The sequence below is a fragment of the Azolla caroliniana genome, unplaced genomic scaffold (assembly GCF_043228905.1).
Source record: "Azolla caroliniana isolate FFs.n. ecotype wild unplaced genomic scaffold, voAzoCaro1.0.p SCAF_3, whole genome shotgun sequence".
Lineage (NCBI taxonomy): Eukaryota > Viridiplantae > Streptophyta > Polypodiopsida > Salviniales > Salviniaceae > Azolla > Azolla caroliniana.
The window spans coordinates 23932351-23955986 of NW_028230438.1; the positions used below are offsets into that span (position 1 = coordinate 23932351).

The 23636-nt window shown below is 42.0% G+C and overlaps 4 protein-coding genes across 4 annotated transcripts in view; 1 reads left to right on the plus strand and 3 right to left on the minus strand.

Annotated features, from left to right (window-relative positions):
- Positions 1 to 602: 602 nt before the first annotated feature.
- Positions 603 to 3809, minus strand: LOC147866736 (G-type lectin S-receptor-like serine/threonine-protein kinase SD2-5). Its single transcript, XM_087317205.1, has 2 exons — positions 1920 to 3809; positions 603 to 1817 (listed from the first exon to the last, which is right to left on the minus strand). Exons 1-2 carry the CDS (start codon positions 3678 to 3680, stop codon positions 837 to 839), a joined length of 2742 nt encoding a protein of 913 aa, XP_087173331.1. The 5' UTR covers positions 3681 to 3809; the 3' UTR covers positions 603 to 836.
- LOC147866737 (G-type lectin S-receptor-like serine/threonine-protein kinase SD2-5) overlaps positions 603 to 23636 on the minus strand; it is a 31651-nt gene continuing 8617 nt past the window's right edge. The window contains exon 3 of the mRNA XM_087317206.1: positions 603 to 693. The gene's annotated coding sequence lies outside the window, so the exon portion shown is untranslated. The remainder of the gene's footprint in view (positions 694 to 23636) is intronic.
- On the plus strand, positions 10174 to 12282 carry LOC147866738 (G-type lectin S-receptor-like serine/threonine-protein kinase SD2-5). Its single transcript, XM_087317520.1, has 3 exons — positions 10174 to 10322; positions 10405 to 11008; positions 11151 to 12282. The coding sequence occupies exons 1-3, from the start codon at positions 10174 to 10176 to the stop codon at positions 12135 to 12137; spliced, it is 1740 nt and encodes a 579-aa protein (XP_087173646.1). The 3' UTR covers positions 12138 to 12282.
- LOC147866739 (G-type lectin S-receptor-like serine/threonine-protein kinase SD2-5) lies at positions 19807 to 22279 on the minus strand. Its single transcript, XM_087317210.1, has 2 exons — positions 20922 to 22279; positions 19807 to 20800 (listed from the first exon to the last, which is right to left on the minus strand). Exons 1-2 carry the CDS (start codon positions 22227 to 22229, stop codon positions 19817 to 19819), a joined length of 2292 nt encoding a protein of 763 aa, XP_087173336.1. The 5' UTR covers positions 22230 to 22279; the 3' UTR covers positions 19807 to 19816.

Below are 23636 nucleotides of genomic sequence, written 5' to 3' on the forward strand. Positions count from 1 at the left end.
ATGCTGCTATGTACATGTTTCTAAATTCACTATTTGTGTAAAGCAATGAAGAGCTTCATAAAATTACATGTCATGTTGAGTCCCAAGCTTCTCTAGGACCCTATCTACAGAATCATGGTCCCTTCATATGTAGAAGGTACATGGAATTTAGGCCTAAATTCACCATTTGTGTTTGAATCCCAAGATTCTCTAGGACCCTATCCACAAAATTGTGATCCTTTGTATGTAGAAGTACATGGAATTTAGAGCGTCATAAAATTACATGTCCCATTGAATCCTAACCTTCTCACCTATCTACAGAATTATGGTCTTTCATATGTAAAATTATGGCCATATTTAAAATTTGGGATAAAGTTTTGCCATGTAACAAATCCACCAACACTACTTATCAGCTATATTAATTATAAGCAATTGGTTTTGCATTCAGGTTTACATGAAATGACTTTGTTACCATTGGAATGCTTCTATATCAATCTTTTAGGTATGAGTTGTGGAAAACAAATTTGTGAAGCATCTTGACTAAAATTGACAATGAATTGTGGTTGTGATGATTCCAAGAGGTACAAACTGAATGGGTGCTTGTAATGATATCGAAGGAAAAATCAAAGTAATATAGCAAAAGATTACACCCTTAGGTTATGCATCAACTCATGAAAACTGTTACAACCTTATACTTCTTATTTCTATGTAATCCTGAAAACGATTTCAAGAACAAATACATTCATTTCATTCCCATCCAAGTCCCAAATCAAACACGCCTGCATGCATAGACCTAAGTTCTTCATTGCATTTCGATTGCAGGAAAGCTGAATTTAGGTCTCATGGGCCTTTCAGCTCTACCGAGGCTCTAACAAGCTGATCGAATCTTGCACGCGACTCATCGTCATTTTTCCAGTGGATGTGAAGGTAGTGCTACTGCTTATAGCACTGGTACTTGTACTATTTGTGCTGGATGGATCTGGACGTGATTGGCGCCGAAGAACATAAGTAAGTTCTAGAGGAGGATCAGGAACCTCAAGGTGCTGCTCCAGCATCAACAGGATCGTGCTCATCGCCGGCCGTGACGATGCATTCTCTTGAATGCACCAGAATGCAACATGGATGAGCTTCTTCATGCTCTCTGTCGCAACAGCATAGTTATCTTTCACTTCCTCCAACAAGTGCTTGTCAATGACAGAGATTATGTCCCCATCCTCTGCTTGCTTCACTGCCCACGCTGGAAAATACCATCCATCCTCACTGCCCATCGCCAAATTGAGGTTCTTACGCCCCCCCACGAGCTCTAACAGCACCATTCCGTAGCTAAAAACATCACTTTTTTCTGTGATGGGCAAATTCAAAAACCACTCGGGAGCCATGTAACCTGGTGTTCCCCGCATTGCAGTCACGGTTTGGTTGTTCTCTCCTTCTCTGTCGATAAGCTTGCACAGCCCGAAATCTGCTAGCTTTGCTCTAAAGTTGGCATCTAGCAGTAGGTTCTGTGGTTTCACATCCAAATGGACAACTTTATCTCTGCTTCCTTCATGCAAAAAGGCGAGTCCTCGTGCCATGTCTACAGCAATCCTGTACCGTATCTCCCATGGCAAGGTATGTGATTGGTCCTCATTCTTCTCTTCTGTGGTAATGGGGTTACTTCGGAATATCCATCTGTCGAGAGAACCATTCTCCATGTACTCGTATACGAGGAGGCGATGAGTCCCTTCTGCACAGAAACCCCTCAGCTGGACAAGATTGACATGGCTCAAGCTGCCCAGTGCAGCTACCTCTGTTCTGAATTGCTTCTTCCCTGATGCTGCAATGGTTGCCCGCTCGGAGAACTTAATAATGACAAAAAAAACTACAAATTAATATGGGGGGAACTGGATTGCTGACATTAGGCAATAGAACTAATATAACCAATGCAATGTAAGGCGGCTTACCAAGAGCTGTTTCACTGCTACTTTGATTGCACCAGCCGTGGTGTCCACATTGCTACTATGATTCTGATTTCGATGAGTGGAGGGAGGTAGGATAAGGCCTTCATAAACGGCACCCGAACCCCCTTTTCCTAGCTTCTTGCTGAATCCTTCTGTGGCAGCTTCTAGCTCCTTGTAAGAGTATCTAGGAGGTAAGCCAGGTAAGCTTTCCAGGAAAGCTTCTTCTTCTGAATCAGGGTACTCTACTGGCTTCCTTGCTAGTCTCTTTCCAATGAACACTCCGAGAATTGCAAGGCCAAAGACCAAAACACCTAACCCAACGCTTACACCAATGATAACATTCTTAGAGATTCCATTACCATTAGGAACACTCGTAGCAGGTAAGTGTGCGACCCTGAGGTATGCGGTGACACTGGGGTTACCACCGGATTGCATGGTCTGCACTTGGTCATAGAGATGGCAAGCCTGGGTGTTGTTGTTGTAGAAGACGGCTGTGCAAGAGCAATTGGGCAAACATAAATTAGTGCATTCAGTTGCACTAGTCACATTGTGAGAATCCATGTATGTATTAGCGAAATACTCCACCCCTGCCACCTGGAGAAATTGATGTTCCATAGCTATGCTGCAATTGAGCGGCGTGATGAGGCGACATCCCTGTCGAGGATCTGATGAGTCCACTTGGGTGAAGAGATCTGGACAGCTGCAAGTTTGGACAGAGCTACAAAGGCTGTTTACACTGCAATAGGAGGGTAGTTTGCAGTAGGTGCTGAAGAATCCCTTGAAAAGTTCATTGTCGAGTTGGAGGCCATTATCAGAGAGGAGAAAAGAGTCTATGTCGCCCGTCGGCATCAGACGTAGATATCTGAAGCCTGAGCCCCCCAAACGTGTGCTAAAAGTGATGCCGTGAATTGTGTACCCACCTGATTGTGCTTGACACTCGGGAGTAATCACAGAGTCTTCTTGGTCTAGGGTCACCCCTGATCCATCTGCGTTATAGATCACCACAGTGCGATTGCAAGCAGAGTGTAAAGCTCCACTGAGGTTTCCGGCAACGCCTTCTGCATAAGTGATGACCGCATAGGGTATATTGGTCTGTTGTTGGTCGAAGGTTGCATAGAGCACAGGGCCACCAACCTCTTCCTTGAGGGTATAATGCCCAGTGGAGACATCATCCAGTGAGAGGCGCGCAGTGACACTGTGGTTAGGCCTAAGGCCCTGTCCTGCCATGATAAGATCTATAGGGTAATCGTAGCTCTGCCAGAGGGTGGAGTTCCTGTCGTCTTGCATCACAAGGTTCCCCGTGCTATTCATCAGAACACTGTATATTCCAGGTGGAGAAGACCAAACCACGCTAGTGGAAGAATTAGCGTTTATTGAGTTATTGTTGTTAGAGCTGCCGTTGATGTTGGTGCTAATTGAGGTGTGGTCTTGAAGTATGATCTGTTGGTCAGGGTAAATGAGGTTTAGGGTTGCGTTTGGCGAGACTGGCTGGTCTCTGTTGGCAATCCAAACGACCGTCGTGTTGAAGAGGGTGCTGAGTATGACGAGAAGGCGTGTGTCATTTGTATATGGTACAAATTGCCAAGAGAAGGATCCATCGCTACTAAGAAGGATCTGAAGGCTAGTATTCTGTGCTGTGGCTATGGTGGTGTTGCGATCAGGTATTAACAATTGCTCAGGAATTGTGGCACTATACGATGGAATGAGGATGAGATTGAGAGAAGTAGCCAGGATTGCAATGGTGAGGAATATAGATGTGGTCATGTTGTATTGGGATGATGATAAATCGTGATCGGCGATGAACTGATGGGTGAAAAACAGGTCAGCTGAAGGAAATTAAATCTGGGAGAAGAAAAATAGATATTAGAAGATCCACAGCAGAAATTGGTGGAGCGAGAAATTGGTGTCGAAGAAGAAGAAGAAGAAGAAGAAGAAGAGGAAGAAGAAAACAATGACGATGTGTATGTTAGTATGATTCAATGGAGATTTGTGTCCAAAGCATTGAGGATGATCTTAACATCAGAGAAAGAGAAAGAGGAAAAGAGGAAAAGAAAGAGAGAGGCGGATACAGTGTTCCATTCCATTGGTTTTGAGATCTGATTTGGCCGAGAGACCTACATTTATTTATACAGTTGAATTGACATTGGACACAACAGTGTTTCCAGCTTGTTAAATTTAGACCAAGACTTTGTCTACTTTCACTTTCCTCTTGATTTTCGCAAACGCTTGCAATGACGAAGAAGAGAACGAGAAGCCTTCCTTTTTCCTTGTCTTTTGATGTACCACTTTCTGTTTCTTTTAATCCGGTTTTTGAATTAAAAAACAAGGTGCCATCGGGTGAAGGAACAATCCACGAAGATAGAGTTTTTTCTACCGAAACTCCCAAAATCATACGTGGTCCCGAAAAGGAATGAGAATGAGACTCATTCGACACATGGGAATATTGTGTGAACCTTGTCTATATGTTAACATTGTGAGTGAAACTCAAGGTACTTTTTGGGCAAATGGGAACTCGACTGACTCATTTGACACTGCGTATACCTTTAACCGTCTCTTTTTGTGAACACTATGTGGGAAACTTGAGTGACTTGTAGAAAATGATGTGTTGGAATAGTTGATCTTTGATTTGCGTTTATATTATTTTGCATTAAATTACGGAGAGGTTTTGCGGATGGAAACTACTCAACATTCAGTTTGCATATAGACAAGGCTAGAAAAGTTGCACTCATCTTTTTATTTATTTATCATGGGTTGCAGAGCATAAAATTATTCCACAATTTGGTGGGATATGGTGGAGAAATACGACAAAACAAAGGTATAATTCTTGTAGTATAGTTTTGGGAATAGGCGATGTCAAAGATGTCTAAAGGATTGATCGCACTTTAACTTACAAAGGAGAACCAAGACAAGTGGAAAGCTTCAAATATTGTGCAATTAATGTGCCATCAACAAATCGGTGGGATGACTACTATGAGTCTAGACTTTGTGTGGGTTGGACTTGTTATAATATGTTTGACAATCATTGCAACAAAAGTGATACTCTAGGATGAGAAGTGAGATTGATGCTTTTATATTTTGAAAAAAAACGATTATGATTTTTTACTCTCAAGAGCTAACTGTTGCTTCATGCTGTGGAAGCATAGGATGCTCCCCCATAGAGATATTAGTTGTACAAAGAGTATACAAGTATATCGTAAAAGACAAGAACTTGCCTGATTACAAATTGTTAAAACAGGCTAGGAACATAGGATGCAAGGTTCAAAAGACTAATAAGAGCAAAATTCTCTTAGCTAGTTAGTTTCTTGACATTATGAAATGGTTTAAAAGATGAGGGGTAAAAGATCAATTGGAGCTCTTAGGTGATGCTATGAAGCATGTGATTGTCAAGGATCAATTACTATAGGCACTAAGTATGAAAAGCAAGATTGTAAAATGTAAAAATTGGAAGTTGCGTTGCAAAAATTTCACACCAATATAAGGTAAAAATGCTAGAATATATCCAACCCCATCTTACAATCCCCATAGCTTTGGTCTTGTGGAGCCTCAACACTTCGCCAAACTTAGTTGCACAAATTAGGTGTTGAGGTAGCATCATAACATCATTACCCCTAGTATGAAGATATGCAAGGTATTCAATGAAAACTTCATGGAGGATGATTATCACTTATTTCTTGCATTCTCAACATGTAAGATAATTTGCGAGCAATATGATGACTTGTTAAATGAGTATGATAATAAGTCAATCATACACCCTTTATATACCAACAATTAAGTCAATAAGTTAATACATACTTAAATAGACGATCTTTCACCCCTAATTAATACCTCATAATAATACTAATTGTCATAGTAAACGAGATAAAATTACCACATGTACATAAAGTCACATATATGTGTCATTGAAAAAAGAAGTTTAACAGTGATAAAGTTACATATATGTTTCACCGAGAAAAGAAGATTGACAACATGATTCAATGGAGATTCAATGAATCATGCAAAACCATTTATACATGACAGGTGTGAGTGAGTGACTAGGTGTGAATGCCAAGGAGGCTTGCACCCTTGTGTATCTACCCTTTTGTACTTATTTAACCCCTTATGGGGAATGAATGAACAAGGATCATCTCTCTCTCTCTCTCTCTGCACCTGAACAAGCTGGCTTTAGACGAGCCTTCTCCACTATTGATCACATCTTCACACTTAGATGCCTAATTGACCAAACTAGGGCTCGCAAGAAGAGATTATATTGTTGTTTTGTGGACTTCCGCAAAGCCTTTGACACAGTCCCTAGAGATCGGTTGTCTGATAGACTTAAAAGCTTGAGGATACCAGATGATATGGTATGGGCCATCTACGCACTATATGAACAAGTGTCCGGGTGTGTCCGATGCCCAGGTGGCCTATCCAATCGTTTCATTAGCACTATTGGTGTAAAACAAGGTTGCCCCCTATCACCGACGCTTTTTGGGATTTACATTGATGAGATCACAGATTTTATTGCTCGTGAAGGAGGCACCGGAGTGGTCCTTGGGGATACGCAGGTTCGTATCTTGCTCTATGCGGATGACATAGTTTTGCTCTCTGAATCCGAACACGACCTACAGAGGCACCTCAATGCCTTAGATGACTTTTGTGTACAACGAGGATTGGTAGTGAATCTAGGGAAAACGAAAGTCCTTATCTTCCACACATCGGCCCAAGTTAGAGCTAAGTGTCACCTAACTATCTCCCATAGCCCAGTCGAGGTGGTTGGATCGTACGTATATCTCGGAGTCACTTTTAGTGCCCGCTCAGGTAAATTTTCGATGACACAGGCAGCGAAGGATAGACTCACGAGAGGACATGCATCCCTCTCACTCCTAGAGAGACAATGCCACCAAGCACACTTTCAAGAGCCACGGACTAAAGGGTGGCTCTTTGACTCATTAGTGACCCCCTCCCTCATGTATGCATCTGCGGTTTGGGCTCCAGGATTACCATCCTTCATGTGGACGCAATTAGAGAGACCATTGGTGATGATGCTATCACGCCAACTCCGAAGCAAATCGACTGTACCACATGACATTATTAGGGCCGAGTTCACGTTACCCCCAATGCTAGTAGAGGCACTTTTTCAACTTGTAGTCTTTATTGATAGGATACATAGCCAACCACATGATAGAATATCTCATCAAGCCTTTAAGGCCTCTCGATCATTGTATGAGTCCGGCTATACTAGCTCATGGTATGGCATGATGGTGACTTGGCTTCTTGCGAATGGTCTAGACATTAATAACCTACCTCCCCTTAGGTACAACCACACGAGTGATAACACCTTAATCTCTCATGAGAACCGCAATAAAGTAATACGCCAAGAAATATGGCAAATTTACACTCGGTGTAAATGGATCACCCCACTAGAGCCACTCCCATCTAAAATGTCGTACTATAAGAAACACTTCATGCACTTCTCTGAGTTAGGTTTTATCACACGGCCAAAATATCTAGATGTATTCTTACCACATGCACTAAGGGTTGCCATTGGACAACTTAGAATATCATCTCACCAACTTGAGATTGAAAATGGCCGTACTAGTGGAGTCCCTAGGGAGGAAAGGATATGTAGGTTATGTCACATAGAGATAGAGGATGAGTACCACTTTACTTGCAAGTGTCCAACCTATGCCGAGATAAGGGCAAAATACCAAGACATACTTGGTCCGTCTCCCACCCTCCCCAAACTATTAGATACTCTAGATATAAAGAAATTAGGCAAATACATTCTAGAACTAAAACAACACAGAGAGAATAAATTACAAAATGTTGACAATAATGCTGCTAATGATCACGAACATGTAACAAATGCAGTTTTTCAGGAACCTGAGGAGACAACGAATGCCGACACACTTGCACCACTCGGCCTTTCCATTGATGAGGCAGAAAACCAGAGAAGAACCAGACGTCCTCGGGTGCCGGGTTTCAAAACAACTCAACGTGATGTGGACGCAATATTGAAAATAAGGGAACGTGAGCTACACTGCCTAGAAGCCATGGCTAGGGCACTCTCTACATTGGAACCCACATCAAGACCCTTTGACCCCCCACTTCTTTTCGAGAGGCTTGGGTGGAAATAAAATTAGGCTTAGTGTATAGTCACTTTCGAGTATACTACATATTGTACACTACTAGAACTCTTTTAGTTTAAGTTCTATTTTTTTTACTTAATTTTATTTTTAGTTATGATGACTGGATAAATACTCTATTGTTGTAAACCAATTGTCTCATGGGCCAAATTTGGCCTTAGAAGACGTTAATACACCTTTCTTTCTTCTTTCTTTCTCTCTCTCTCTCTCTCTCTCTCTCTCTCTCTCTTCCCCCTTAACGTTGAACCCCTTTGGGAGGGGGATGGAGCCATTCTAGGCACCACCCCCCACCCCTCAATGCTTGTCTTGTTCTTCATGTTCTCTCTCACCATCATACCATTCATAATCTCCACTATTAGACCATGTCTATCTTCATTATCATTATTAGTAACCCTAACCCTAAAACCTACAACAATCGTCCCTTTTAGACTGAATCCATGCAAACCAAACCATTTAAAGAAAAGGTGAAATTGAATCATTTAAATATTCTAAGGGAAAGTTGAAACCAAATCGAACAATTTAGTCATAATTTGATCCAAATCATTTAAGTTAGATTGATTAAAAATATTGCACCATTGATTTTTGTCAAGCCATATATACTATTGAATCCCGAAATAAGCACATAAAGATTTTTGAGTAGTAACCTTAGTAGGGGATACATTATCATACCCAAAAAGTCGGGAGGTGGGCAAAGTTGACCTTCAATGGGAGGGAGGGGAGGGGAGGGGAGGGGAGGGGAGGGGGATGCATAGGAGAGTTTGATGTTTGTGGGGAAACTTGGAAAGTGTTGTCAAATTAGGGGAGCAAGAAAAGTTAAAGAAAAACCGATAAACCATTAAATTGAGCCCACTTAAATCGTAAAATTTGTAATTGACCGATTGAACAAAAAAGTATCCCATTTTACGTACTTGACCTTGTTCCTTCTAAAGAATTATAGTGTTTGTCCTATTTCTCTAGTATAATTCCATCAAATTTGAGAATACTCTTATGCTTGGCAAAACATCACTAATAAAAATATTAAGGCAAATGGAACTTTTTAGCCTTGTTTATATATGTAGAGGAGGTTCTATTTGGAAATGCAATCTCTTTGTCATTCTCCTTGAATGCAAGTGGTTTTAATTGGCCAAATTTCTCGATTATAAATGTAGGCGGTTCTATACAACATCATCCATGGTAACCGAATGCAAATTTCTAGAATACAAAGCAAAGACCAATTATTGCAGTACATCATTTTCGACTTATATATAAATAAATACAATCATCCACTATAACTGAATGCAAATTACTAAAATACAAAACAAAGACCAATTATCACAATGAATAGTTTTCTGCTTGTATATGCAATGTTTGAATCGTGTATAAGAGTCACTCGATTGGTCTACAATGGTCACAAAAGAGATACTATTTCTTGTGTCAAACAAGTTCTGTTCCTTTTTGGGCGATGCCCAGAAATCTATATCCTTCATGTCTTGGTCCCCCAAATTTCACTAGGGCAAACCTCATGGTCATGTGCCCAAAGGACACACATTGACAATCAAATAAAAACTCAAGAGAAAAGTTCTGCGACAAGCAAATAAGAAGAAGTCGAAAAGAGTATGTCCAAACGTTATGCCAACAGTCAATTCACTGTTCATCGACAAAGATTCATAAAGGAATCAAACCCTTCCTACATTCCTGCTCGAAAACAATGAAATTGTAATCCATTCTCTTTCAGTGCAAAATCAAAGATCATAGATGCTTTAGGCAGAAACTTGCATTGAATCATCATCATTTTCTTCTCCTACACACTTACTTAAATCTGTTTATGTGATGATTGATTCCTGCAATAAATCTTCTCTCTCAGCAGCTCATTCCAACCTTCCTTCTTCTTCTTCTTCCCGTATAGGCCATGATTTATTTCTACTAAGCAACTAACATAACATTAACATCATCATCACCACCACCACCACCATCTTCTTCTTCTTCTTCTTCTTAATGAGCATCTATCCTAATTCTAGTGTGCATCTATTTTTTTCTCTGCCTAGATTACTTTCCTTAACTTAACTTGTTTGTCACCAATCAGGTCAAAGACGATCATGATTTATCATCATCCACGATACAACATGACCATATCTATATTCCTCACAATTGCAGTCATGGCTGCTCCTCTGCATCTCGCTCTTGTGCCAGCTTATAGTGCCCCAGTTTTTGAGAAATTGTTACTACCTGATCGCAACGTCACCATAGCCACAGCACAGAATACGAGCGTTCAGATCCTTCTCAGTAGCGATGGATCCTTCGTTTGGCAATTTGTAGCATATACAAACGACACACGCCTTCTTGTCATCCTCAGCACCCGCTTCAACACTACTGTGATTTGGACAATTTCTGGAGGTGCCAGGGGTGGATTACTTCGCCAATACATACATGATGTCTCACATTGTGAACAACGCAACCGAATGCACAAATTTATGTTTGCCCAATTGGTCTTGCACAACAGCTTTCTACAACAACAGCACCCAGGCTTGCCATCTCTATGATCAAGTGCAGACCATGCGATCCGGTGCTAACCCCAGTGTGACTTCATTTCTTAGGGTCGCACAATTACCTGCTACACCTGGTGTTTCTAATGGCAATGGAATCCCCAAGAATGTCATCGTTGGTGTAAGCGTTGGATTAGGTGTTTTGGTCATTGGCCTTGCATTTCTGGGAGTCTTCATTGGTCAGAGACTAGCAAGGAAGGCAGTAGAGGACCCTGATTCAGAAGAAGAGGCTTTCCTGGAAAGCTTACCTGGCTTGCCTCCTAGATACTCTTACAAGGAGCTAGAAGCTGCTACAGAGGGATTCAGCAAGAAGCTAGGAAAAGGGGGTTCGGGTGCCGTTTATGAAGGCCTTATCCTACCTCCCTCCACTCATCGAAATCAAAATCATAGCACCAACGTGGACACCAAGAGAACTGGTGCAATAAAAGTAGCAGTGAAACAGCTCTCGGTAAGCCACTTTATATATATATATATATATCCCGCTGCTTCTCATTCGTGCCATTCATTGGTCATACTAGTTCTATTTTGCCTAATGTCAGCAATCCAGTTGCTCCAGACTAATTTCGATTTTTATTTTGTGAATAATTAAGTACTCTGGGCGGGCAACCATCGCAGCATCAGGGAAGAAGCAATTCAGAACAGAGGTAGCAGCTCTGGGCAGCTTGAGTCATGTCAATCTTGTCCAGCTGTGGGGTTTCTGTGCGGAAGGGACTCATCGGCTTCTCATATATGAGTTCATGGGGAATGGTTCTTTGGACAGATGGATATTCCGAAATAACCCCAGTAGTGTGGAGGAAAACAACGAGGACCAAAGGCATATCTTGCCATGGGAGGTTCGACACAGGATTGCTGTGGACATGGCACGAGGACTTGCATTTCTGCACGAGGGAAGCAGAGACAAAGTGATGCATTTGGATGTGAAGCCACAAAACCTACTGCTGGATGCCAACTTTAGGGCAAAGCTTGCAGATTTCGGGCTGTGCAAGCTAATCGATCGAGAAGGAGGAAAAAACCAGACAGTGATGGCGATGCGGGGGACGCCAGGGTACATGGCTCCAGAGTGGTTCTTGAACTTGCCCATCACAGAGAAGAGTGATGTGTTTAGCTATGGAACGGTGCTGCTAGAACTTGTTGGGGGGCGTAAGAACCTTAATTTGGCGAAGGGTAGTGAGGATGGATGGTATTTTCCGGCTTGGGCAGTGAAGCAAGCAGAGAATGGCGACATAATGTCTGTCATTGACAAGCAGTTGTTGGAGGAAGTGAAAGATAACTATGCGGTTGCAACAGAGAGCATGAAGAAGCTCATCCATGTGGCATTTTGGTGCATTCAAGAGAATCCATCGTCTCCGCCGGCCATGAGCACTATCCTGTTGATGCTGGAGCAGCATCTTGAGGTCCTGGATCCTCCTCTAGAGCTCACATATGTTCTGCGGAGACAATCACGTCCAGATCCATCCAACACAAACAGTAGCAGTGCAAACAGCAGTAGCAATATCCCTACTTCCACATCCTCCAGCAATGTCACAGTGGATCATAGTCCTTCTGAAGACTCTATCAGTTTGCTGAAACCTCGATAGAGCTTTAAACCCCTTAATCAACAAATAGATGGGATGTATGCTATGAGTCTTGTCTTTAAGTGGGTTGGAGTTTGTTATGATATGTTTGGGAATCATTGCAACGAAAGTGATACTCTAGGATGGGAAGTGAGATTGATGGATTTATATTTGGAAAATATCTATTGTTTTTGTTTACTCTCAAGAGCCAAGTGTTGCTTCATGAAGTGGATGTATAGGGTGGCACTATCTCACTAAGTGCATGGAATGAAATAAAAAGAATCCAGAATTGTTTTTATGGAGAGAATTGGGATTAAAATCCTCTAGATCCTATGTTGCCTTGTTGGCAGAAATAGGTGCTCTCCCATAGAGATAGTAGTCGTGCACACAGTATTCAACTATATTGCAAAAGTCAAGAGCATGGCCAATCACAAATTGTCAAGACATGCTTGGAAAATAGGATGCAAGGTTCACCTTTCAATTACTAGAGCAAAATTCTCTTAGCTAATTACGTTCTTGACATTATGAAATGGTTTAAAAGATAAGGGGTAAAATATCAATTGGAGCTATGAAGCACGTGATCATCAAGGATCAATTACTATAGGCAGTAAGTATGAAGAACTAGATGCTGAAATGTAAAAATGGGAATGTTGCATTGCAAATGTTAACCCCCAAATTTCACACCAATACAAGGTAAAAATGCTAGAATACATACAATCGCATCTTCCTATCCTCATGGCTTTGGTCTTGTGGAGCCTCCACGCTTCACTAAACTCACTCACACAAATTAGGCGTTGAGGTAGCATCATGGCATCATTATTCTAGTATGAAGAAGATATGTAAGGTATTCAATGAAAACTTCATGGAGGATGAATATCATTTACTTCTTACATTCCCAACATGTAATGTAATTTGAAGGAATCGACAACGGTTCGGTTTTGGCTTAACCGGTTTCACCTTATCCAAGCTAAACCGGTTAAGCCTAAACCGTTTCGGGGTTCTCAAACCTAAACTGAACCGATCCATAAACCGGTTTGGCCTAAACCGGTTTAGGAACTGGTTTGTGACACAAAAGCTGAAGAAACCCAAAAAACACCACATCTACCACTTCCTCCTACTCGTCTTCTCCTCCTCATAACTCCCACCCCCTCGGCCTTACCACTCGTGAGTCCAAATTCAACTCCAAGTCCCATTCCCATGACTCCCTCTCCGTAGACTACTATGATTAGTCAATTGACACCCACGAATCCCCAGCATCCCACCACCCGAACCACGATCCCTGAGCCCCGAGGCTATGTCTGTTGAGAAGAGATGAAAAGAGAAGAGGTGAGAGAGACAGAGACAGAGAGAGAGAGAGGGAGAAAGTAAAGTAATGTAAAACTGTATTGAAATCGTCCTATTACAACTATAGGTCTTAGAGACCTATTTATAGCCATATAAGGCAGTTAGAAACCTTTCTTGGTGTTATCACCGGGAGGGCAGTTATATTATATTTATTATTAATAATATTATTTAACTTATATTCTAATACACCCCCCTAAGTTAGATAATATTAACTAAGTAGCTTTTAATCCTAGTTTATTACAACTTTCGTAATGTTTTGATTTTTGTGTGGACTTCGTTAAGAAGTCTGCCCATTGTTGTTCGGTGCGCACATGACTTATTTGAATATTGCCTTCATGTAGTAGTTCCCTCGTAAATTGTAGCTTCATGGCAATGTGCTTTGTTAGCTCAGAATGTTTGAGATTTTTTTGCGAGCATGATGGCTGACATGTTATCACATTGAAGGAGAAGTGGATGATCAGGGAATAGAGTTGTTTCCTTCAAGAAGTCTTTTAGCCAAATTCCTTCTTTAAGTGCCAATGTCATTGCTACATATTCTGCTTCTGTTGATGAGAGTGTGACTCTTTGTTGCCTTTTGCTCTGCCATGAAATGGCACCATTTGATAGGAGGTAGACGTAGCCTGATGTCGATTGTAATGTGTCTTCATCACCCCCCCAATCGGCATCCGAGTAGCAAGTTAGGTATGGTGTCGATAATGGTTGACATGCCGAGTAGGTGATGCCGAAGTCCTTAGTTTCTTGAAGGTACCTTAACAGGCGCTTCAAGTGTTGGGTGTGAATTGGACTTGGTGCATAGTTTGGGTAATCTTGAGATATATAACCGGGTGGTTGCTCCATGTAGATCTCCTTCAAAGATCGGACTTTCGAAGGTTTGGGAGCACGAGCCTTGGGGATTGGTCCTAGGATAGAAGGTTGATAGGTAGATTCTATTGGTATAATTGTATGTAGTGGTCTACTAGGGTTTGGTTGTTTGGTAGTGGTGGTATTCTTAAATGAGTGGAGGGGTTCACTAGGGAATGATGAATTTGTAGGCATAGGGAATAGGAGGGATTTGGTTTTCTGTCCAAGGGACCAAGGAGGGGCTTTTGGTGTTGTAGGTGTGGGGGGGGCATGTAACGTTGGTTGTGTTGTGGTTGTTGGGACAATTGGAGTGAGAGTTTGTGGTGGGAGTGGGGCGAGTTGTGAGACTTCTTCCCATTCAACTTGAGTGTGTCTTTTTGGGGTAGAGAGTGGAATGGTTGGTGTGGTGGATGGTAGGGTTAATGGTGTTATGGGGTTGTGGATTTCTTGTTGGGGGCTAAGGAGAGAGGTTTCATTGAAGTATACTGAGTGTGCGAGGTGAAATTTTCGTTGCTCCGGATCATACAATCTGTATGCTTTGACGCCAAATCGGTCACCATAGCCCACGAAGATCATTCGCGTGCTTGTTGGATCCAACTTCTTTCTCAAGTCCAAAGCTTTCACCGGGTATGCTACACATCCAAAGATTCGAAGATGTTGAACATTGGGTGGCTTGCCAAACCAATGAAAATATGGTGTAGTTTTGGGGTCGTTTGCATGCGGAACCCGATTTTGGACATAGCACGTTGTCGCGACCGCCTCTTCCCAATAGGTTTTTGGTAGTCCCGCCGTAAGGAGCATGGCTCTAGCAGCGCCAACAAGGGTTCGATTCTTCCGTTCGGACACACCATTTTGTTGTGGCGTGTATGGAACGGTAAATTGTTGTTGGATGCCCTCGTCTTTACAAAATGCCTCGAATGCATTTGAGCCATATTCTCCGCCATTGTCGGAGCGAAGTGCTTGGATTGGAAGATCATGTTGACGGACTACGAGGTTGCAATGCTCTTTGAAGTGTGTGAGCACTTCGGACTTTTTCTTGAGGAAGTATATGGTCGTATACCTGCTAAAATCATCAATGAAAGTGAGAAAATAATGGGAGCCCGTGAGTGAGCTTGATTCCATGGGTCCACAAAGGTCACTATGTACTAGTTGGTTCAATTGTGTGGATTTGTTGAGTGATGTTTGGTGACTTTTGTGGCTAGATTTTCCTAAGATGCAACCTTCACACAATTCTATTGGGTTTAGATAGAGTGGTAAGCCAACACAAAGCTTATCTTTCACCATGCGATGTAGTGTGACACTATTTATGTGACCGAACCTATAATGCCACATAAGGGTGGACACAGCTTTAGCCATGTGAAGAGAATGGATAGAGGTGTGACCAATTACAGAGTGAGGATTAGACATAGATATAGCTAATGGATACAGACGGTCCTTCTGAGGTATTTTTATAATTTCAAATTGTCCATTAGGGAGCTTGAAGTGAATAATACATGAGTCATGGAAGAACTCAATGGAAGATCCAGTTGAGGTAGCCGTTGTAACCGAAAGTATATTTCGGCTAAGACCCGGAATGTGATATACATTGTAGATGTTGACGTTTACTCCACTTGGTAGGGTGATGTGAAGGTTCCCGACTCCGATGGCAGTGAGGAATTGGTTGTTCCCGAGGTAAACTCGCATGGTACTTGAGAGGTGTTTGTAGTCGCGGAGCCAATGCTTTTGTGGCGTCATGTGGTGAGTTGCACCAGTGTCGAGTAGCCATTCGGATATATCTGTGGTGTGGGAAAGACAATTGGAACTATTTAGTAATGATGTAAATAGTTGTAATGATTCCATACCATATTGGCCAACTTCGGGCACATCTAGTTGTTGGAGGTGTGCTCTAGGATGTCGTCCATGTGGCTGTTGACGTTGTTGTTGTGATTGGTTCAGTTGTTCACGACGCTTGGTGCGGCACTCACGTTCAAGATGTCCATGGCGTCCACAATATGTGCAAACTTTTGTTGAAGCGGTGGCGGGTCGCATGTTGTTGTTGTTCCTTCGAAAGGGAGGTCCCCTTTTGAAGTTAGGTTGTCTTTGCACATATTGCATCGACGGTGTTGAAAAAGTTGCATTTGAGTGATGAGCGCCATTTCGCATGATCTCTTCTTGGCGGATGCGTGCCATAAGAGATTCGACGGTGAGGCCCGTCATTGATGCTTGAGTGGTTATAAATGGTCGCCAAGAGGAGGGCAATGCTGCTAGGAGTAACATTGCTTGTAGATTTGAATCTAATTGTAGTCCCGAGAGGAGGGCATTGTCGAGTAAGATGCGCCATTCATCAAGAAATTTGGTGATTTCTTGGTTTTCTGTGACGGAGGAAATTAGGAGCTTTTTGAGTGATGCGACTTGGGTGATCAAATCTTCATGATGATAAGTGCTTCGGAGTACTTTCCAAATTTCCGCTGAGGTGTCGCAACGTCGGACCATTTGCACTTGCGGGTCTCCAAGGTGGAACATGAGTTCGGTTTGGGCTTGGAGATCTTTTGCCATCCACTCGGTGTTATTGGTTTCGGTGGGTTGGGTTGTGCCACTTACCACGTTCCACAGGTCTGCTCGTTTGAGCATCAATGTCATCCGTGTGGCCCATGTAAGGTAGTTGGGGCCCGTGAGTTTGTCGAGGTTGTAACTTCTCGTAGTGGTTGGGACGAGCGGAGTAGTGCCTTGCGTTGTTGAAAAACCCGGTATTGGGGTTGATGGGCTGGGTGTCGATATGGACGAATTAGGTGTGCCATGTGCATGTTGTGCCATAGTTGTCCGGATCAACTAATGGTAAGAGCACTGGCTGTGAAGGAAGAAAGGGAAGAGGACGGTGGTGGCAAGGGCACTGGCTGTGAAGAAAGAAAGGAAAGAGGACGGTGGTTGGAGAGAGCCTAACGCTCTGATACCATGTTGAGAAGAGATGAAAAGAGAAGAGGTGAGAGAGACAGAGACAGAGAGAGAGAGAGGGAGAAAGTAAAGTAATGTAAAACTGTATTGAAATCGTCCTATTACAACTATAGGTCTTAGAGACCTATTTATAGCCATATAAGGCAGTTAGAAACCTTTCTTGGTGTTATCACCGGGAGGGCAGTTATATTATATTTATTATTAATAATATTATTTAACTTATATTCTAATAATGTCGACATGTTACTCTCGGTGATCCAATCCTTCTCCAAAGAATGTATATAACATCAAGGAGGTTCTCTGATCGTCCATTATGCAAGCTCCCTCTCCCTCTCTGTTCCTTCCTCTCCCGTCACTCAACAATGTGTTCTACCTTTGTCAAGTCTCTTTGTCAACTTTCAAGTTCTACCTTCTAAGTATCTAATTTCTAACTTTCTAAACCCTAATTCTTAAATTCTAACTTCTAACTTGTAAGTGTCTAATTTCTAACTTTCTAAACCCTAATTCTTAAATAACATAAATGGCTTAAACGGCTTAGCCGGTTTGGCAAGGCTCAAGCCAAGTCGAACCGAGCTCAAACCATATAGGTAGGCTCAAGCCTAAACCGAGCTAAGCCGCTAAGCCGCTAAGCCGTTAAAAACCGGTTTAGGCTTGAGCCGAGCCGTTGTCGATCCCTAGTAATTGGTGAGAAATATGGTGAGTTTTTTAATGAGTATGATAATAAGTCAATCTGACGAAAGGAGACAGATGTTGGGAGGGCGTACTAGATGTGCATGGGCAGAATTAGTTTGTGGACGACACTTCTATAGGTGCGTGGACAACATTTCTAACTAAACCTATAGACCAACAAACGCTATTGCTTAGTAATATAAGAGGCGGAAAGATAATGTATTCTACAATACAAAACGCCCTTTCTAATATTTAGATGCAAATTGGATCTACCACAGAAGTGGATGGGTTTATTTACTCCATTGGATGTTTTGATTGTAGTAAATGCCTATATTGGGAAACAAGAGTGTATGATTTTTTATGTATAGGATGATGGTACGTTAATCTTCACACATAAGGAAACTAATTTGTTTGCATAAAGAAGTGAGGGTGATTGCAAATGATGGATCAAATTGGGTCTTAGATCCAGATCCACAAAATGTGAATTCTTTTAGGAGGATTTGGATTATGGAAAGGAGACCAATATCTAGATTATCTTGGGATCTTGGAGAACTGTATTGGAAGGTGTGGGTTCAAGCTCAGATAAAATATGTGCATTTTTTTCAATATTTTGTGAAGATTGGTAGATAAATATTAGGCGTTAGATCATAGAAAGAACCAACAACAAATGTCTTTTGGAGATGAAATGGATTTTCTCCACAAATACTCAAACAATTTTGGAAATGGTTGTGGGGTATAAAAATGAGTAGAAAAATTGTTTGTTTCTGTTGGTTCTTGGTTCATAAAGCTATACCAATTAATGGATGACGAAAAGGGAATGTAGACAAGATGTGCCCTTTCTCTACAAATCTAGTAGAGACTGCTAAGCATTGTTTGTGGAGTAACCATGGTTTTGCTATGGACATATCTAGGAAACGAATCATAACATCATTGATACTAGTATAACCTCGAGTAGTGTGTACATGGGAGCGGTATTATTGGCGGCGGTAGAAGGTAAACCAATAGTATATGAACAAGAGGAGGTCATTGATGCTATTGTGATGAGACATGGTTTGATGGAAAAACATTTGATACCTTTGAATCCACAAATAGAGATTGCTAAACCTCAAATATGGCAATTGGTAAGTAGTATTACAATTTGGTATATTTGGAAGGCTCAATGTTTGAAGGTATTTCAAAATGTGACTGAAAGACCTAGCCAAATAATTTTTGGGATTTGGACAGAGATTGTGCATAATCTCAGAGGTTTGTTGGATAATATAAAAGGTAATACACAACAAGCGGAGCTTAAGCGTTTGGAGTTTCATGCCATCTGGGACATAAACATATTTTATAGACAACTTTCTGATAAGGTGAAGTGGTTTTACTATGCATCAAAGTATTTATTTAAGTCGATGGTTAGAATTTAGAAAAAAGGGGATTTGTGTTATATCTTATATATACAACATTACGAAGTTTTCTAATACGAACGTAGTATCTTTTTTTATAAAAATAAATAAAAAGTATCTTTTTTTATAAAAATAAATAAAAAGTCAATCATAGACCCTAAACTCTAAACAATGATAATTATATATACTTTTATATACCAACAATTAAGTTAATACATACTTAAATAGATGATCTTTCACCCCTAATTAATACATCATGATTCATAATAATACTAATTATCATAGTAGATAACTAACCAAATGCTAATGAGATGAATTAATCTCGGCAAATTTTTTTTTAGACAATGCAAGATCCACAAAAATGGAGGAAAGACAACAAATGTGCGTCTTTTGATTTGCTTGCAAATACAAACGTCACATTATGCATTTTTCTCTTGAAATTCTCATGAATACATGGGAGAGGGCAGGATGTGGATATTTCCATTGAGCTATAAATGGAATATACACAAACCAATATAGTTTCTTTCAGCTCTACCGAGGCTCTAACAAGCTGATCGACTCTTCCACGTGACTGATTGTTGTTTTTCTGGTGGATGTGGAGGTAGTGCTACTGCTTATGACACTGGTACTTGTGGTGCTATTTGTGTTGGATGGATCTGGACGCGATTGGCGCCGTAGAACATAAGTGAGTTCCAGAGGAGGATCAGGGACCTCTACATGCTGCTCCAGCATCAACAGGATCGTGCTCATCGCCGGCCGAGACGAGGCATTCTCTTGAATGCACCAGAATGCAACATGGATGAGCTTCTTCATACTCTCCGTGGCAACTGCATAGCTATCTTTCACTTCCTCCAACAACTGCTTGTCAATGACAGACATTATGTCCCCATTCTCCGCTTGCTTCACTGCCCAAGCCGGAAAATACCATCCATCCTCGCTTCCCATCGCCAAATTGAGGTTCTTACGCCCACCCACAAGCTCTAACAGCACCATTCCATAGCTAAACACATCACTCTTCTCTGTGATGGGCAAATTCAAAAACCACTCGGGAGCCATGTAACCTGGTGTTCCCCGCATTGCAGTCACGGTCTGGTTGTTCTCTCCTTCTCTCTCGATAAGCTTGCACAGCCCGAAATCTGCAAGCTTTGCCCTAAAGTTGGCATCTAGCAGTAGGTTCTGTGGCTTCACATCCAAATGGACAACTTTATCTCTGCTTCCTTCATGCAAAAAGGCGAGTCCTCGTGCCATGTCTACAGCAATCTTGTACCGTATCTCCCATGGCAAGGTATGTGATTGGTCCTCATTCTTCTCTTCTGTGGTAATAGGGTTACCTCTGAATATCCATCTGTCCAGAGAACCATTCTCCATGTACTCGTATACGAGAAGGCGATGAGTCCCTTCTGCACAGAACCCCCTCAGCTGGACAAGATTGACATGGCTCAAGCTGCCCAGTGCAGCTACCTCTGTTCTGAATTGCTTCTTCCCTGATGCTGCGATGGTTGCCCGCTCAGAGAACTTAATTCGCCACAAAGGGAAAATATAAATTAATAAGACAGAACTGGATCGCTGACATTACGAAAAATGGAACAAATATAACCAATGCATGACATGAACTGGTATATATAAGCTTGATTACCAAGAGCTGTTTCACTGCTACTTTGATTGCACCGGCCGTGGTGACCACATTGCTGCTATGATTCTGATTTCGATGAGTAGGGGGAGGTAGGATAAGGCCTTCATAAACGGCGCCCGAACCCCCTTTTCCTAGCTTCTTGCTGAATCCCTCTGTGGCAGCTTCTAGCTCCTTGTAAGAGTATCTAGGAGGCAAGCCGGGTAAGCTTTCCAGGAAAGCCTCTTCCTCTGAATCAGGGCACTCTACTGGCTTCCTTGCTAGTTTTCTACCAATGAACACTCCGAGAACGGCAAGGCCAATGACCGAAACACCTAACCCAATGCTTACACCGATGATAGCATTCTTGGAGATTCCATTACCATTAGGAACACTCGTAGCAGGTAAGTGTGCGACCCTGAGGTACGCGGTGACACTGGGGTTAGCACCGGATTGCATGGTCTGAACCTGGTCATAGAGATAGCAATCCTGTGTTTTGTTGTTGTAGAAGGCGGCTGTGCAAGAGCAATTGGGCAAACATAAATTAGTGCATTCGGTTGCACTGGTCACATTGTGAGAATCCATGTATGTATTAGCGAAGTAATCCACCCCTGGCACCTGCAGAAATTGATGTTCCATAGCTATGCTGCAATTGAGCGGAGTGGTGATGCGACATCCCTGTCGAGGATCTGATGAGTCCACTTGGGTGAAGAGATCTGGACAGCTGCAAGTTTGGAGAGAGCTACAAAGGCTGTTTACACTGCAGTAGGAGGGCAACTTGCAGTAGCTGCTGAAGAATCCCTTGAAAAGTTCATTGTCGAGTTGGAGGCCTTTATCAGAGACGAGAAAAGAGTCTATGTCGCCCGTCGGCATTAGACGTAGATATCTGAAGCCGGAGCCCCCCAAACGGGTGCTAAAAGTGATGCCGTGAATTGTGTACTCACCTGATTGTGCTTGACACTCGGGAGTAATTACAGAGTCTTCTTGATCTAGGGTCACCCCGGATCCATCTGCGTTATAGATCACCACAGTGCGATTGCAAGCAGACTGTAAAGCTCCACTGAGGTTTCCGGCAACGCCTTCTGCATAAGTGATGACTGCATAGGGTATATTGGTCTGTTGTTGGTCGAAGGTTGCATAGAGCACAGGGCCACCAAGCTCCTCCTTGAGGGTATAATGCCCAGTGGAGACATCATCCAGTGAGAGGCGCGCAGTGATACTGTGGTTAGGCTTAAGGCCCTGTCCTGCGAGGATAAGATCTGTAGGGTAATCGTAGCTCTGCCAGAGGGTGGAGTTCCTGTCATCTTGCATCACAAGGTTCCCCGTGCTATTCATCAGAACACTCTATATCCCAGGGAGGGAAGACCAAACGATGCTCGTATTCGGATTAGCGTTTGTTGAGTTGTTGTTGTTAGAGGTGCTAATTGAGGTGTGGTCTTGAAGTATGATCTGTCGGTCAGGGTAAATAAGGTTTAGGGTTGCGTTCGGTGAGACGGGGTGGTCTCTGTTAGCAATCCAAACGACCGTAGTGTTGAAGAGGGTGCTGAGTATGACGAGAAGGCGTGTGTTGTTTGTATATGATACAAATTGCAAAGTGAAGGACCCATCCTGACTAAGAAGAATCTGGAGGCTAGTATTCTGTGCTGTGGCTATGGTGGTGTTGCGATCAGGTATTAATAGTTGCTCAGGAATCGTGGCAGTATAAGATGGTATGAGAACGAGATTGAGAGAAGTAGCCATGACTGCAATGGTGAGGAATATAGATATGGTCATGTTGTAATGGAGAAGAAGAAGAAGATGATGATGATGAAGAAGGCAGCGACGACGACGATGTGTGTGTCAGTATGATTCAATGGAGATTTCTCCGCAAAGTAATTGACGATGATATTAGCATCAGAGAAAGAGAGAGGCGGATACAGTGTTCCATTCCATTGGTGTTGAGATCTGTCTGGCATGGGCGAGAGACCTGCATTCATTTATACAACTGAATTGACAGTTTGTCCTGCATAAAATTTAGACCAAGTCTTTTGTCTATTTTCTTGTGTCTTTTTGTGTAGCACTTTTTGTTTCATTTAATCCGGTTTTGGATAAAAACAAGGTGCCATCGGCTGAAGGAACAAGTCAAGAAGGTCAGAGATTTTTCTACGGAAATTCCCAAAAATAATATGGTATCACTGAAAAGGAACGAGAACGAGACTCATTGGACACATGGGAATATTGTGTGAAGTATGAACATTGTGGGGAAACTCGAGTGACGTTTTGGGCACATGGTAACTCCAGGGACTCATTTAACACCGGGTATACCTTTAACCTTGTCCTTTTGTGAACGCTATGGGGGGGAACTTTAGTGACTTGTAGAAAATGACGTGTTGGAGTAGTTGATCTTCACATGTATTTATATTATTCTGCATTCAAATTTTAAATTACGGAGACGTTTTGCAAATGGAAACAACTCAACATTCAGTTTACATATTGTGCACATATATAGACAAGGCTAGAAAAGTTGCACTCATCTTTTTATTTATTTATCATGGGTTATAGAGCATAAAGTTATTCCAAAATTTGGTGGGATATGGTGGAGAAATACGACAAAACAAAGGTATAACTCTTGTGGTATAATTTTGGGAATAGGTGGTGTCAAAGATGTTAGGATCGAGACTGGCCACAACCAGTTATACTCTCGAATATGTGTTCGGATGCAAAGAACAAGAAAGCTAGTACACAGACAGAAAAATGAAAATA

Coding starts and splice junctions, on each gene's coding strand:
- LOC147866736 (XM_087317205.1), bottom strand. CDS start 3,680: ATGACCACATCTATATTCCTCACCATTGCAATCCTGGCTACTTCTCTC. Junction 1,818..1,919: donor TAGCAGTGAAACAGCTCTTG/GTAAGCCGCCTT, acceptor GTCATTATTAAG/TTCTCCGAGCGGGCAACCAT.
- LOC147866738 (XM_087317520.1), top strand. CDS start 10,174: ATGGCTGCTCCTCTGCATCTCGCTCTTGTGCCAGCTTATAGTGCCCCA. Junction 10,323..10,404: donor AGCGATGGATCCTTCGTTTG/GCAATTTGTAGC, acceptor ATTTGGACAATT/TCTGGAGGTGCCAGGGGTGG. Junction 11,009..11,150: donor TAGCAGTGAAACAGCTCTCG/GTAAGCCACTTT, acceptor TGAATAATTAAG/TACTCTGGGCGGGCAACCAT.
- LOC147866739 (XM_087317210.1), bottom strand. CDS start 22,229: ATGAATAGCACGGGGAACCTTGTGATGCAAGATGACAGGAACTCCACC. Junction 20,801..20,921: donor TAGCAGTGAAACAGCTCTTG/GTAATCAAGCTT, acceptor TGGCGAATTAAG/TTCTCTGAGCGGGCAACCAT.